Raw genomic sequence first — 15,548 nt, forward strand, 5'->3', positions numbered from 1 at the left:
ACAAATTATTCCAAGTTTCTTTATAGTAGACTGAGCAAAATGTAGAAAATAACTTTAATTTTAAAATAACTTGAACTTTTTGTTGAAAAGGTGTCCAACACATTGGGATACAAGTTGACCACTGGTTGGTATAAAATGGCCGCTGCCAGTAGATGCCACCATTTCATTTTCCAGTTTGACCAATGCTATGTCACAGAATAGCAACGTTTTGTTGAACAACAACCAGAACTGATCATTAGACAATTCTTCAATCAACTCGGATCACTGGCAGATTAATGGCTTAATGTTAATTTAAGTGGGAAAGAAGAATCTATTCACTGAGCGAAGGCTGAAAAGATTTCCAAAGGTTAATTAGTAGAATATTGGTTTGCAAGTGTGAAACAGATGCAGAGTTTCTCCGTTTTTTGTTTTGTTTGTTTTGTCTAAGGGGGTCACAAACAAGTGGGTTTGGGCTATTTGGAGTTTCTATACATGACTGACTTAATGTATTTAGCCCTCTCCTTTTGGCAGACCCTTTATTTTTCTCAGTTTGCCTCATTAAGACTTTGTGAAAATTCTCCAGCTTGTGTGGACGACGCTCTCTTCTGATGAGACTCCAAAGTAACAGAGGAGTTGGTTGACGTCTCCCAAGTCTTTGGCTGTCTTCTGCTTTGTTGCTGCCGTGTTGTCGGTTTGCCCAGACCCTCCTCTCTTTGACGAGACTCGAGTATACTCCTCCCAAAATCCTTTATCCTCGTTTGTTTTTTTTATTCCCTCACTCAACTCTGGCTCCCAACACCTCCCCTCCCTCTGCCTTTGTTAAAGACAGCCCCTCATACACTCCCCTATCCCTCGCTCTCTCTCATGCGCTGTCTCTCTCGCTCTCTCATTATGCGCTCATCCATTCCGCTGGCTGTGGGCTGAGAAGCCAACGTTCTACTCCGGAAGCGAGTGTTTGGGAAGCCCAGCGATATGCCACTGCTGTTTTCCCCACAAAAACAGGAAGAAAAAAAAAGGTGGACCAAAGTGTCAGGATCAGCTTTTCCTTCTTCCACCACTCCTCCTTCCTGCTCACTTGCAGCCTGTCTCTTTTTGTCCGCTGACTTCTCTCATTCATTCACTCCCTGCCGCTCTGGCTGGCCGACCGAGCGTGCTGACACCGGGACCGCTACCTGCTGCCTTAGGGATTTGACAGCGCTCCGGGAACCTGCTGCCTAGTTTGTCGTTTTTACGGCCAGTGAATGGTGGATGTACCTCATGGATGAACTGGAGTATACAACGGACTGGATGAGGGAGTAAATGTTGGATACCTGAGGATGAGCGTTTCTTTCCTGACCTTACCAGAACAAATGGAGAATGAAGGATTTTCTTGACCAATTTTCACTCTATCAGACTCAATCTATATCAGTCACTGAGTTTCTTCAGTCTTTATTTTGTTGCACATCAGAAGCAGTGTCAGCTGTGGACCGTCCGGTTGAGTGGGACTGCTCACCTATCTTAACTTTTCCCCCCTCTGTGACACTTCCTCTGAACTGCTTTTGGCCTCAGTAGGGCCGGTAGGGCTGCAGGGGAAGGTGGCAGTGGCTTACCCCCCCATAAGACCAGCTCGAAATAAAAGTGCACTGAACCATAGAGCAGTCACCGACGCATTGGAAAAACAAGTCTTTTCCTTGCTCCTGGGAGCATAGTGTTCCTAGTAAAATATTCAGACGCTTCCCAGCCAACCACCTCAGCAGATATAAACTTGTTCCAGTTAGGATGTCAGCATTGGAGGGATTTTTGTGCTTGACCATCAACCAAAGAAGCCAGTCTGTTGGAAGCAAAGAGTTGTTTGTAAGATAAAAAAAAGGAGCATCAAACGACATCCACAGGGAACTTGGAAAGCCACCCCCGCTTTGAGAAATACTTTTGACCCATGCGAAGGATCTTGTTTTGGTCTGGAAGTTTTTTGAAGGACCCCCTGACCTCTTTAACAATCAACTAATTACGAGTCAGGGTCACAGAGAGGAAAGGACGAGATTCTTTTTGTGGATTTACCATCGACCTGGGGTGGAAAGTTTACATGTGGATATCTGACAATCCTAAACACCCACATACCTAACACATACACATTTCTATCTTATAGATCCATGCCAACAGCTTTGTAACACAAATTGCAAAGTACATTATCACCACCTACTTAAATCTACACACGTCTGTGCTGTAAGTATATACGGATAGTTGCACATTAAATTCCCATTAGTTTGGGTGTTTGCCATAGGGGATAGAGGGAATGGAGGTCATTCGGACAGGTGGGGTGCTGTATGAGTCGCCGCTTACACTGTCTGTCCTTTAGCCCCAAATGGATGTTATTATCTGTGCAAAATGTGCCGCTCGCAATCCGCTAAAAGCTTTCCGCTGCAATTCTCCGACAGAAACAGTCACCGGGTCCCTGTGACAGTGCACGGTTGGAACCGCAGCTGAGACTGCATCCATTACTCATCTTCTTTTGTTTTTTTTGAGTTTTGTTTTCGTTGTCTTCCACTCTCACTCCACCGCCATTATTTTTTCCAACGGGTCCCTGGGCGCCCCCCGGCGCTCTCCTCGGCCCATCGTCTCCCCCGCCCTGGAGGGGAGGGGGTCGCTGGAGTGGAGCATGAGCGGCTGCCACTATCCTTCGCCGGCGCCGGAGCGGGAGCGCAGGTACCAGCACAAAGTGTCGCTGGTGGTGCGCTACTTTATGATCCCCTGCAACATCTGCCTAATCCTGCTGGCCACTTCCACGCTGGGCTTCGCCGTTCTGCTGTTCCTCAATAACTGTACGTTTGCTCACCTCAAGCACACACTTTTTGACTCTGTTTTTGTGCTGTTTTCCTCTGAGTTTTCAGCCACTACAACGGTTTCTCTCTCTGGAAACATAATCCATAACAATCAGAAATGTTGTGTTTTCTCTTGGTTTATGTGACATCGTTCTTACATTGAATGTTCTTGTTGAGGCAAAACCCCGAACAAAACCTTGCATACCACACATCTCAAAGCCTTATCTACCCTTGAAATAGGAACATCAGATCAGTAAAAGTCAAAGTCCACCTTTCCTTGACTCTGGCTTCGCAGACTACTCTGTATCTCTGCTCTAAAGCTCTGACATTTACTTTGAACTGTGAGGTATTTCATGCAGATTAAAAGCCTTTGGTGGCTCAGTAAAAATAATTTTTTTGGTTAGGAAAAACCCAATCTTGCGTCTCTTCTCACTGCAAACACATCTTTCCGATGTATAATAAGAAAGGAGTAGCTCATTAGCTGCCAGTGAAAGTGTTTTTGGAGAGGATTCTGTCAAATGGTTCTGAATGTGAAGATAATTTATTTCATTTATATCTTTCATTTATAGTTACAGCCTGAATACTTGAATCACATATTCACAGGTCCTGTATACAAGTCACTTCTGACAGTTTTTTACTGAGTGAAAAGTATTGATTTATACTTAGGTTAAGTACAAATCAGCAGTTTGTTAAAATACAGTAAATGCAAAAGCTACCTTTTTGGTGGAATAATTCACTCTACTTCTCTTTTACACGCTCTGTTTCAGTACAGCAAGTTCAAACTGTGCAAAAGGTGAAATCTCCTTAACTCTCCAAAGTGGGGCTATTACTTATGCAAGATTTGCACCTCCTAATCACCAGCAGATTACATTAGGTAACTAAATTTGATCACTAAGTACCGCTGTGATAATGTTAGAAATGGTGGTTAATGTGGGCTGAAATGCTGTTTGAGTTACATTTCTTTAGCGATGTCATGAAATGTGTGGTTGTTGGTGGTGAGGAGAGACGCTGAGACCCAGGTTATGGTGATGATAATTTTAATGATGAAGGTAGCTCAATAAACAGTCCAAGACAGGCAGCACGGCGAGAGGCAAGCACACAGCTAGATGCCGGTAGCAACTGACTACAGAGACTGAAACACTAGAGCTGACGCCGACACAGGACTTAGCAGTTCCACTGCGACGACGGACAGACTGATGCAAACCAAGAAGTACGTAGACAATTGACAAACTTAGACAAGGACTCGACAAGAGACAAAGACAAGAGGTGGGGTTAAATACACAGGGAACGTAATCAGGGAACTGGATACAGCTGGGAGCAATCAACAGGGATGACAGACTCACAGGGGAAAATGGACTAAAACACAGAAAAACCTCAAAAATAACTACACAGAAAATACAGATCATAACAAGCGATATGACACTGTGTTTTTTGTTTCTATTCTCTTTCAGTTGGCATGAGAGGTTTGGGTTCTCACAAGATAATATGCTTGAGTGAGAATGGTGAATGGCGGTGGTGAATATCTGCTCTTTATACAATAAGGAAAACTTCCTAAAGAAATGAAAATTCTTTACTTGAAACAGAAAAGGAATAAACATTTTAATTTAGATTAATGAAGCAGCAGGGATCAGAAGATTTGAGTCTACTAACCCAGTTTTGACCTGCTGATACAGATTTTAGGCCATTTTGATTGAACTTTATTTTACAGTGTTTCTTTTATATGGTCTTGTCATTAGTCCTTAATTATTTGTCAGGAGAGGCAATATCACACTGTGTGTAAGAGAAGTGTCAGTGTAAACCAGTTGGTTTTTTAAATGTTATAAAGCAAAGACAAAACTGTAAAAAAGTTGTTGATTTAAACAGTCTTTAGCTTCTGACATTGGCTTGATAATTCATAAAAGACGGTGAGGCATCGATCAATTGACATCGTACCAGAGATGGTTCCTTTATGTCCAAATAATCCAAATTTCAAACATATGAAACGATGACGGAGCAGAATGATCAACATGACGTCTGTCTGTCATAACGGCTTTAATGTCTCCATACAACAAACAGGATGTCTGTAAATGGCTTCTTACACTTCTGTACTTTAAATTAGGGCTGTTTTAAATAATTATTTTAGGAATTGAGTGATTAATCTAACAAAATATTGTACTGGAGCTTAAGGTATTAAAATTAATACACATACATAATATATCTACATAGCTGGTGAAAAGTCAGATCAACTCAAAACTTTCTCTGATTCCTCATTAAAATATTATGGAAAGGATGCAATGAAAAAAAAAAATATATATATATATATACACACACACACCCGCATATATTCTTCAAATCTTTACTGTCCTCTGCAACAGCAAACAGCCTGTAGCTCAATATGAACAACTCCTTAAAGATTTGCCCCCTGTTTATTTGAAATATTGGGCAAGATGTCAGTGAATCCATAGTTCTGACTTTTTGCATGTACCTTGAGTGAGGGTGAGTCCTTCATAAGTTCTCTGTTTCTTTATCAGTCCAAACCAAACAGACATAATTAGATTTAATACACTAAATTAGAGGAAGCCCATCTTCACCTCTAATATGTTAGTGAGCTGAAAAAACTGGACAAACTGATGAGCCCGAAAAAGCTCTATTATGCTGCCAAGAGCCCATTCATTGTATGATAGAGATGTGTGTGCGTGCGTGTGTGTGTTTAGTAGGACAGGTGCTGTCCCCAGATTTACAAATTTTGTTGTCACCATGTGGGATGAGGCATGTCCACACATACATAGATAGTTTGTTTGTTTCCCCCTCTTAAACTTCTCTTGCCCGCTCAGACACACACTCTCTTCATCATTCTGCCCAACCATACATCAGCCGCAGCAAAGCGAAGGTGGCACACATGCAAAAAAGATAAATGCGCACACACAACTGTTCTTGCACGTGGGTAAATGTCACGGCCAGACACTTATTGATTTGCTGGAGATATCGGGTGAATGATGGCAGTGTTGTGACATTCACACAGGCCCGGGAACTTACACAGGCCTGCCAGGTGTAAAGGGAGATGGAAGTGGCTGATATGTTTATGGAAAGACCTTATCTTGTCCTTTCGTTATGGAAATGTGAAGAAATCGTTTAGCTTCGCCCGGCATCTCGGCTCACTTTGTACTAAAGCTTCTCCTTTCAGATTTGCCTCACATGACGAGTGGGCTCTGTCTGTCTCTGTTTTTTTTTGTGCATATTTAGACATGCTTAGAAAGAACCAGAGGAAAGTGCAGCTCCTTATCCTTCCTCTTGTACGTCCACTCATGCTGGTTTTCTTCTTCCTGACGTTTTTGATGTGTTCCTGAATCTCTTCCCAGTAGATGGAAATCAGTTACCGTCATGATTGACTGCGAAGCAGCTTCAGCAGACAATTCATTATTCACCTCTAGCACCAAACTTGCCTCTCTGCTCCCCGATCTTCATTTTTTTTTCTTTCCTCGCCCCCTTTCTTTCTCACACACAAACACACTTCCATCCTGAAGCCACGACTGTTGACAAGCAATTTTAAGCAAACCCAAATTTAAAATTGGGCTCTGTCTCGCCCTGGGGAAGGGGAGCACAGAAGTCCTAGGAAGGTTTCAGCTCTGAGTGTGAAGGAGGTTGAGGTGTGTGCTGGTGGACCCCTCCTCCACCCTCTTTAGAAAATAAAGAAGAATAAAGAATGCCACAGCGAAGGTAATTAAAGTGATGTGTTGCATCTTCCTCATTATCCCTCACACAGTGCGCAGAACATGAAAGAGGCATCTGAGTGGTTGCTCAACCTTTGTTGCACATGTGTGTTGGTGTGTTTGTTCGGCTCACTGGGGTGAGTGACTCACACAGCCGGATGGACTGCCAGGGTGGAGATGGTGGTTCAGCTGGGTCGAGTTTAGCGCTACGGTTTCCTGGTATGCTTTAAATCGGTGGGCTATATCGTGACGCTTTCTGCAGGAATCTCCTTGGAAGTGCATCAATTTGTTGAAAATGTCTGGCATTTTAGGGAACATAAGCAGGACAGATATATTCTTGTACATCAATTAAAGGGGCCACAAGATATCATGATATGAAAACGCCACAATATTTATTCAGCAACACAAAGTTGGTCCTGTAAAGAGCAACTGGATTGCAGTCAGCATGTGACTTTATTCAGAGAACTAAATTCCTCTCCATGTCCATACTGATTTTGGCTGTTTATCCACTTTGTTTTACTATGAGATGCAGTTTTCACTACAAACTAAAGGAGGAACAACAAGGTGGTACACCAGCTACTCAAAGGGCTGAAAAGAAATACTAACATCATTATTAATGTCGTCTCTTTTCGTCCCTGAGGGATAAATAATCCAAATGAGGTGAACAGCAGATATGCCTTTATGTGCTCCCTTATTTATCTGCTGTGTCTTCAGCGCAACACTTAGCATGAGAGTTTTAATGTCAAAGAAGATTCTAGAGGACCTTAATGGAAGAACACAGATGAAAAATGTATTTGACAATGCCTTTGCAGTTGAAGGTACAGTGAGCAGACTGGGACTTATCTATCATGGCTAATTGTAAGCTATTATTATAATCCCTGTGTGCTTTAAGCCTGACAATGACAATCTTATTTACATTTGAAGCTCTTATTTTAAAGAAAGAAAAGAAGTAGTTCTTCAGTTTTTATCCAGTTGTTATGAGAAAGTTAGCTAGTTTACCTTCGACTGGCCAATTTCTTCTGGAGGCGTGGCGGTTTTTATTTTTCCCCAATCACTGACATTTGTCCGTGACATATGTAGTGAGGCACTTGGATGTTATGAAGCTTACCAGAAATTGTTTGCACTGTAAACAACCATCCTCCTCTGTGAAGAGAGAACTGATCTGAACAAGGCGGCTGGTTGGGTTAAATATTTGGAGATTCATCACCAACTGAACGGCTTCCTTCACGTCCTCTGCTGCCCTTGCTAAAACTATAGGCAGAGTACAATCTAAAACTCAGCAAAAGATCAATGTCATCCTTCACCACTCCTCCTGTTCACTGATTGGCTCAGTCAAAAATGGACTGGAGACGATCCAAATCAACAGGAGGAAAGCTCAGACTGAGAATGGAATGGCCAGGCTAGAGTAAATGGGTAACTTTGGGGAAAAAAACTTAAATGTTCAAACTAATCAAAATGAAATAAGATATTCTATTCTGAACATATTCAAGTATTAGAGGCCCCTTAGATTCAGATAAAAATAGCAAAAAGAGACTGGTGAAGTGATTCCAGAAGCATAGAGTTGGGGCTGCTACAAGCGGACGGTCCAGGTTTGACTCTGAGCCCAATTAGTTCATCTTCCTTTTCTCTCGGTACATCCCGTTCTGTGTAGAGACCTGTCAAATAAAAGCCACAAAAACAAAGCATGACTCAGTTTGTCCAAAAAAACTTCTGGTGAATTCAGTATTCATTCAGAATTCTGTTGACTCATGAGCTGAATGTGTTTACATCCTCACAACAATCCATTCCTAGAGCAAAATAACTTCTCACAGTTCTCTCTGATAATGTTTCTGTCATATTTTATATCTATACAACATGCATACATAATTATCACACTTGATGTTTCCTATTTGCTGCTAAAATGACGAGCTTTTTAATCAGTTATTCTATCCACAGCGCTTAATCCGCTGTAATTTGAATATACCATTATCTAGTGAACAAACCGTTCCTCCTTACTGCCTCTGAAATGAGAACATCGGCTGCCTAATATCAGAAATTACACACTTTACTTATTCAGATTGTATATAATATTTCCTTGGGGATGGAAAATAGCTTATTCCCATACTTTTGACCCTATAATTTAGAAATAATCATTCAGTGTAGCAGCAATAAAAAAAAAAGTTTGTTTTCTGATTTATTCGCACACCCTGCCGTGTAAAATGATAAGAGGCCACTTCACTTAAAGCAGCCAAGTTGTGGAACCTGTGAAGGTCTTAGGTTACAACAGGCCGTCCAGCTGAAGCTTTCCCAGCCATTTGACACTCCAGCTCTGATGTTCTGTACTCCCACACACCGGGCCACCGTATGTCATTGTCTTGGCGGAGCAGCATGATGTCATGTGATGTATTACTGGGGGAAACTTTCAGATTTACTCCACATGTGTCTGCAGGTGGGTTGGAGCTGAGTGTTTGTTCCCTGCTCCTTCATTGTTGTGAGCATTTGCTGTCTTATCTCGAACTTTTCAACCAGACAAGAACATCAAAAATAAATCCCTCTGTCCTCAAATCCTTGTTGTGCTCTTGCACTATGCGGAGTCGTGTCGTATGTTTGGGGATGATTAGGAGAAGCGACTGTCACGACACGGTGATGATGTTGATATTGCTGAAACTCACTCCTGTCCGATTAGCTCTGCCTTATCCCTGCAGGGTCCAGCCACACTGTTCCAGAGGGTTTAGATAGAGAAGCACAAAGACGAAATGTGTTCGCTTTCTTTCTTTTTTTTATCTTTCTTTTTACTTTTGAAGCAACTCAGTTACTTGGCTTTAACCCAGAGGAATCTCCAGATTTCCCCAAACTAAACTGTTTCTGTCTGTTTGTGTCTCTTTCAGACAAACCGTCTCACTTCACTCCGGCCCAGCCTCCTGATGGTAAGTCCTCCGTTCTGTCTTTGTTGGGTTTCTGCAGAGTGACGCCTCAGACAGCAGACCTCTGAAGAGGGTGGCCTCCTCTCTACCAGATTTAGCCGCACTGCATTTTGTTTCTGTGCCGTTGGTACGGCGATCGCTTTATCATTTCTGCTCTGTCCCTGATGACTTGATTTGATCTCCTCTGCACAGCTAGTTAGGATGAAGCTCCATGTCTATAGTCAGATAATGCACCTTCCTGTCTCTGTGAACATCCCAACATTACTTCATGCACCTGGAGAAAACACAGGCAGGAAGCGTCACTTTCATCTTGGCTTGTTATCCGTATGTTCTCTTCCCAGGCGACGGATATAAATCTCGCGCTACGGTTCTTTATGGTTTCAGTTTTGTTCTTGGCCAGAAACACGAGCTGCTAATTTAACAAAAAGCAACAGCCTATTTCTAAAAAAAATGTAAGTCTGAGAGCTTTAATTGGAGGAAAACAGCTGGTTTTCAAGCTGCTATCATGAATATTTGTCAGCAGTAACACAGTTAGACAGTGTTTTATAGTTGGGCTGATCTTTTCTTTTCTGGCGGGAGAATCCCGCTCCTGCCTTGCATAGATGGACACAGTTGCCAGGGACAGCCTCCTTTTTGAAGGTGTGGCATCATTTTGAGTTGCTCGGTGCAGAGAAAAGTCTTCTGATGATCCCAAAACCTCTGATGGACAAAAGATTGCAGAGTGAACTCTGAATCTGTTTCTGATAATTATACAGTCGATCAGAGGAGAAACCAAAACTAAAAGCAGCTGGTGACACATGTCACTTAAACTAATCAGATTAGAAATTGTTGGGAGATAATTATCTGTTCACCGTAGAAGTGAAATGATTGTGAGTTGTTATGAGAATATTGGATCTTTCTCACATTGCTCCCCATCCCAAAGGTCTGGGGTTCAACTCCAGCTCTGTCTGAAGCGTCCATTTGTTTTGTGGTTTTTGTTTTCTGACTGATGCAGTTGTCCCGATGAATGATTGGTTCTGGCAGAGAGGTCTCTGTTGGTCTGTTTCTGACTATCCTGCTGAAAGATGGCACTCAGCACAATTGAGCATCCTGCTCCCGCCTTGCATTGAATTTTCCTCTACAAAAGAAATGAGGTCCTGCATTGAGCCACTCATTTCCCATGTATTAAAGTTTTTGCTGCCTGAAGGACACAGTTTGTTTCTGCACTAGTCAACCGTTTAAAAGCCGTTCCTGGCACTTAATTACATTTCCAATAGTTCTGTAGGCTTTGCACCAGCAGCCTACGTTGGTTTAATATGCCAAGGAAAACAAAAAGCAAAGTCTCCAATCAGCGGGGTAAGCCTGCCCTCTGGGACCCGGTTTCTCTGGGTCATTTAACACTAGTTAGACAATTAGAGTTGGCCCAAATATGGCAGCGGGCCACGGTCCCTCTTTTTTTAATGTATGGTTTCTGAAGGAGTCAAGAGGTTTTGGGAAAGATGCTTGAGAAAAGCAGAGTGCTAATGCAACTATGCCATTATTCAAATTGGCTTCAAAGAGCACAGAGCTCGTTCCACTGAACTTGTCCTTAGAGCCAAGGACGCTCCACTCCACAGTACTTAATTACAGGAAATCACAGACAAAATACCAAGGAGCCGGCATTTTTAAACAGCCTAGTTTGTCTCTGAAATGCCGTTGATGAGATGTCCTTATTAGCACGAGGAGAGAGTGCAGAAAGTCAAAGAATTTCCTTCTGCAAACACTGAAGAATCGTCTGGGGGCTTGCTGAGGAGAAATGTGTAGGTTTGGCACAACATAAAGCAAAAAGCATTTTGATGATATGTATGGTGTGTGCCATACACAAATAGCTGATGAATCTTCCCCAATGAATGGCCCATAATCACTAAGTCCAAAAAGTGACAAAAGTCATAAAGCAGCCTTTAATTAGCTGGTTTCTTTGAAAGCTCAAAGGAGCAGTTGCTTAGCTCAGGCCACAGTCATTATTGCCTGTCGTCTCCTGATAATAAGACAGTTGTTGCGTGTTTAGCCAAAGCTGGAAAGCTCATAGAATTTGCAGTTTGGGGGATTAACATTGGACTTGGGGGAATGGGGCTTGGCTGAGAGAAATGCTTGATAAATGAGGCTTTTGCCTCAAGCTGATTTAGAAAAACATGGACAGTACTTTCCCCGCCGGCCAAGGACAAGAAGCAGGAGTAAAGCTGCGATAGCCATCTATTATAGGTTAATGTCAAACTTCAGACGGGATGTTGATTGTGGCCAAAAATAGTCGTAATTGAACAGAAATAGATTTACTTTTCTGTCTCAGTGTTCAGTGGGAAAGTCACTGAAGATGGCTCCCAGGAGGCATCTTCAGTCCCTCCTGGGCCTTTCATTTCATCCAATTTCAGCCGGAGGTGAGTGACTAAACAAAGACCAATCAGGATTCAATATAGCCCAGAGACTGGGAGGAAGGAAGGTGTAATGGAAGAGTGGAGCCTTAGATAGTTCAGAGGTCTCTAGTGACTGCCACCATCTTCAGCACCACTTGCCCAGCAAGAGCCCATTTGCAGGGAAGCTTTCAATTTCACATTTGGTCGCTGACAGGTCTCTCCAGAGGACTGACAGTCAAAATAAACTCCCGGTCTGAAATGTGATTTGATCTTAGATGGTGGGACGCCTGCGAAAGAAGTGCTAGTGGGCTCACTTATTGTGGAAAAACATTACCAGGAACCAACAGAACCTCTGAGAGAAAACGGAAACCCAGTGCATCAGTTCTATCACCTCTTTCAGATTGACTGAAGAACGGTTACAGCGTCCCTGTAATTTATTCTGCCGAAGCCTTTTCCCTCTGTTCTTGACAGTAAGCCCGACATGCAAAGAGGCAGAATTAATTAGGACTCCTTGGCCTATCTTAATTAAATCTTTTCACATCGTAGATTTCACACAACAGTAGAATTATCTACCTCATCTTTCAGCCGGGGCGGGGAGGCTGACAGAGAACGTCTCACATCAAGATATCAAAAGTGAGGCTGAAAAGTTGCCTTAGGATTATGATTATCTGTGGCTGTGTCAGGTTCATACAAAGAGGAGCTTGGTAGCCCAGTTTTATGACGAGTGGTGATATAATTAGGTGGGCTTAACTTTGTCATGCAAATTGCACAAATCTTCCAAAAAACAGAGCTGAACTCCATACATGTACGTCTTGTTGCACGGAGCATCACTACAAGGAAACAATAAGAAAAAAAATAGTAAATTCAATAATTTTCCTAAAAGTTAGTAAATATTTCACATATTTAGGTGGACAGATTGAATGATTGTATCTGGTGTCTCTGCTCTGTGGCTGAAACAGTATTCAGTTTAATTAACTGCAGTTTATTTATCTCTCACAATTCAGCCCAATTCAGTGTTATGATTCCTGAGAATAAAAGATTTATGATACATAGTAAATAGCTGTGGCACAATTAATGCAAAACACGAAAAGTATGAAATACATCAGTTGTTCTGATCAGCATGTCATTAACTCCATCAAAAGAAGAAAAAAATCTTTTTTTTTTCATTAATAAAAGAAACTTTCAAAAGGCATGTTTACTTGTATATGGAAAAGCAATCACTTGCTTTGGCTGTAACTGAAAATCTAAATTACCGTTATATGATGAGTATGAGAATGCTAAAACTATAGCTAAGCTATAGTGGTAATGGTACAAAAGAGATTATCATAATCTAAAATGTTGCAAATCAATGATGAGAAACCTTACAGCCGATGTTAGTTAGTTTAGTAGCTAGCTAGCCAGCTAAGAAAGTAGCTACAAAACTAGCAACATCAGAGCTAGTCACAGAAAGCAAACCCTTAAAGACAAGTTATATGTGAGTACTATCCACACTGGCTACTATTCAAACCAAAAGATTAGGCCCATCCTTCAGATACAGTTTACACTCAGGCTTGCCTCATCTCACCTGAGCTTAACCACTATTGATCTGCCGAGATAGCTTAGAATTAGATGTCCAAAGAGAGAAAAACAGCAGCTGCAATGAGAGAGAAACCAAGCTGGAAAGTGCAGCACTGTTTGCTTTTGATCCTCTTGACAGGCAGTAATTGTTTATGTAGTTAACAGTGCAGGTCTTCTTTTATATGCCCTGCAGCTGTGAAATAAACCTGACTTATTGAAAATGCAGGTGATTCACAGGCTGCAGAGCTGGAAGGATGGGTGGGTTTTTGATGTGGATGCTCAATATACTGAAGCATCTGTTGATGCTGTCAGGCAGAGTCTCTGTTCACGTATCTGATTCAGTGGTAGGTCTCTGATCAGGAAATCTGCAAGTGACATGTCAGCCTTAAGTGAGACTTTTAAATGTTGTCCTTTTGCCAGATATCTCAGTCTTGAACTGGGCTGCCACTCAGAATCGCCGCTGCACAGCAACAAAGATCCTCTTTATGTTGCTTTGAAGTTTGTAGTAAATTTGTCTCTGCTGTTAGGGATTGTTCTGACGCTTTCCTTCAGAAGAGTATTAGGACTGGGTAGCAACAGGGTAAGCAGTCTGAGAGTCTAACCACCACGCGTTAAAACCATGTTTGAGTAAAACAAAACACATTCTGTTTTTGCTGTTAAAAAAAAAAAAAAAAAATCTCCTTTTTGTTACAGTATTTTTTTAGAAGGGGAGCTGCCTCAAGTACCTTAATACCTTAATATGGCTTACAGGATGATTAATCAAATTAATTGATTAATTTATACTATATTTTGGGTCCGCACATATTTGGGTAAAACAACGAGATGTTATGTCATTTTTTTTAAATACTAAAAAAATAAAACGTTTTGATTGTTTGTGGTTACTGATCATCATGCAAAGACATTTATGTAAATCCTCATGAAATAATCAACAAGAGTCTTTTAAAGGGATAGTTTGACTATTTAAAGTTAGATTATTAAGCTTGCTTACCTCGTTGCCATGGCGATGAGTTTGAGAGACCCATTGCCATGGCGATGAATTTGAGACCCTGAAACTTGTTGCCATGGCGATGAATTTGAGACCCTGAAACTTGTTGCCATGGCGATGAGTTTGTAGAAGAAAAGCAGTGGAGGGCTAACCATTTTAGCTAATTTTAGAAATGCAGAATAGCTGAAAAGTTTTGGACTCTTGTCATGAAATTCTAAATTTGGCCTCGTTTGCCTAGTAACATGGACATTGTTCATATATATTAAAAAGGCGCTACAAACTTAACCCAACCATAAATTTTTACATAGACGAGGGAAGCTCTGTCGAACTCTGTTAGTTTTGCTTTATTCTTTGGATTTGTTCACGATTTTACAAACTTACTGTGATACATTTCCTCTACAGTTACAGGAACTATAACTAACTAACTAACTAACTAACTAACTAACTAACTAACTAACTTTACACCACCTCACTTCAAAAATACAAAACACACTTGTAAATTATGTAAGCTAAATTAATAAAACAAAGACATGACAACAAGTTAAATGTTATAATGTCAGAGCTAAAGGAGTTAAGACAGAAACCTTTTTTTTTCGTAATGCAGTTGTAAATAAAATGATTTTTTAAATCTTAGAAAATGAAGGATTGCATCTGTGAAGAAGTCACTCAGCATGTCTGTGCAGAGACATTCAGGGAACCCTCCTCCTCTGAGCTCGTTGTCATATTTTGGAAGTAATTAGCATGTCTCTTTAAACTAGCTGGCTCTGTCTTTCACGTGTTGATGGCGCAACTATCCCACAGAAGCTGTAAAAAGCTGCGTTTTTGATTAACACAGCAGCAAGTTATTTTAAATCAGACATCATTCTAGTTGGAGCTGTGATGGGCGGGCACTAATTTAATAGTTGAGTGAAAATGACCAAACTAGTAGAGTGTAACCGTTGCGACGAATTTCACTGTCAGGTTGCTAATTAGGGGAAAATAAATGACTTCCCGGGTCAACATGATTCTTAACTGTACTCTGTTGTGATATCCTGCTATTAACTCAGCCCTGCAGTCACTGTTTCCTTAGTAAGAACTGCAAGTCAAAGGATTGTTTTGCTCAACAATATCTGTGCGGTTCTGGGGTTTTTTCACAGTGGTATCTGCTGCAGTTCGAGTCAGACATCTGCAGTTCACTGATCTTCTGTAAAGACTTGCACACACACTCACACAAGTTTCACTAGCTGAACATTTCACCCTGTGCTTTTTGTTTTTCTGGGCTCAGTCAG

General features: G+C 41.4%; 1 protein-coding gene across 1 annotated transcript; it reads left to right on the forward strand.

Moving 5' to 3' along the window:
- The first annotated feature begins 763 nt into the window (after positions 1-763).
- On the forward strand, positions 764-14,739 carry LOC106941099 (agrin-like). Its single transcript, XM_015024036.1, has 3 exons — positions 764-2,777; positions 9,334-9,372; positions 13,533-14,739. The coding sequence occupies exons 1-3, from the start codon at positions 2,615-2,617 to the stop codon at positions 13,649-13,651; spliced, it is 321 nt and encodes a 106-aa protein (XP_014879522.1). The 5' UTR covers positions 764-2,614; the 3' UTR covers positions 13,652-14,739.
- Positions 14,740-15,548: the final 809 nt, after the last annotated feature.

The sequence above is a fragment of the Poecilia latipinna genome, unplaced genomic scaffold, assembly GCF_001443285.1.
Source record: "Poecilia latipinna isolate Pla-1442-1.1 unplaced genomic scaffold, P_latipinna-1.0 Scaffold3497, whole genome shotgun sequence".
In the NCBI taxonomy this organism is placed as follows: Eukaryota; Metazoa; Chordata; class Actinopteri; order Cyprinodontiformes; family Poeciliidae; genus Poecilia; species Poecilia latipinna.

Excerpts from the sequence above, each read along its gene's own strand:
- LOC106941099 (XM_015024036.1), top strand. The coding sequence starts at position 2,615 with ATGAGCGGCTGCCACTATCCTTCGCCGGCGCCGGAGCGGGAGCGCAGG. Across the intron at positions 2,778-9,333 it reads TCTGCTGTTCCTCAATAACT|ACAAACCGTCTCACTTCACT; the intron begins GTACGTTTGCTC and ends TGTCTCTTTCAG. Across the intron at positions 9,373-13,532 it reads TCCGGCCCAGCCTCCTGATG|GCTGCAGAGCTGGAAGGATG; the intron begins GTAAGTCCTCCG and ends GGTGATTCACAG.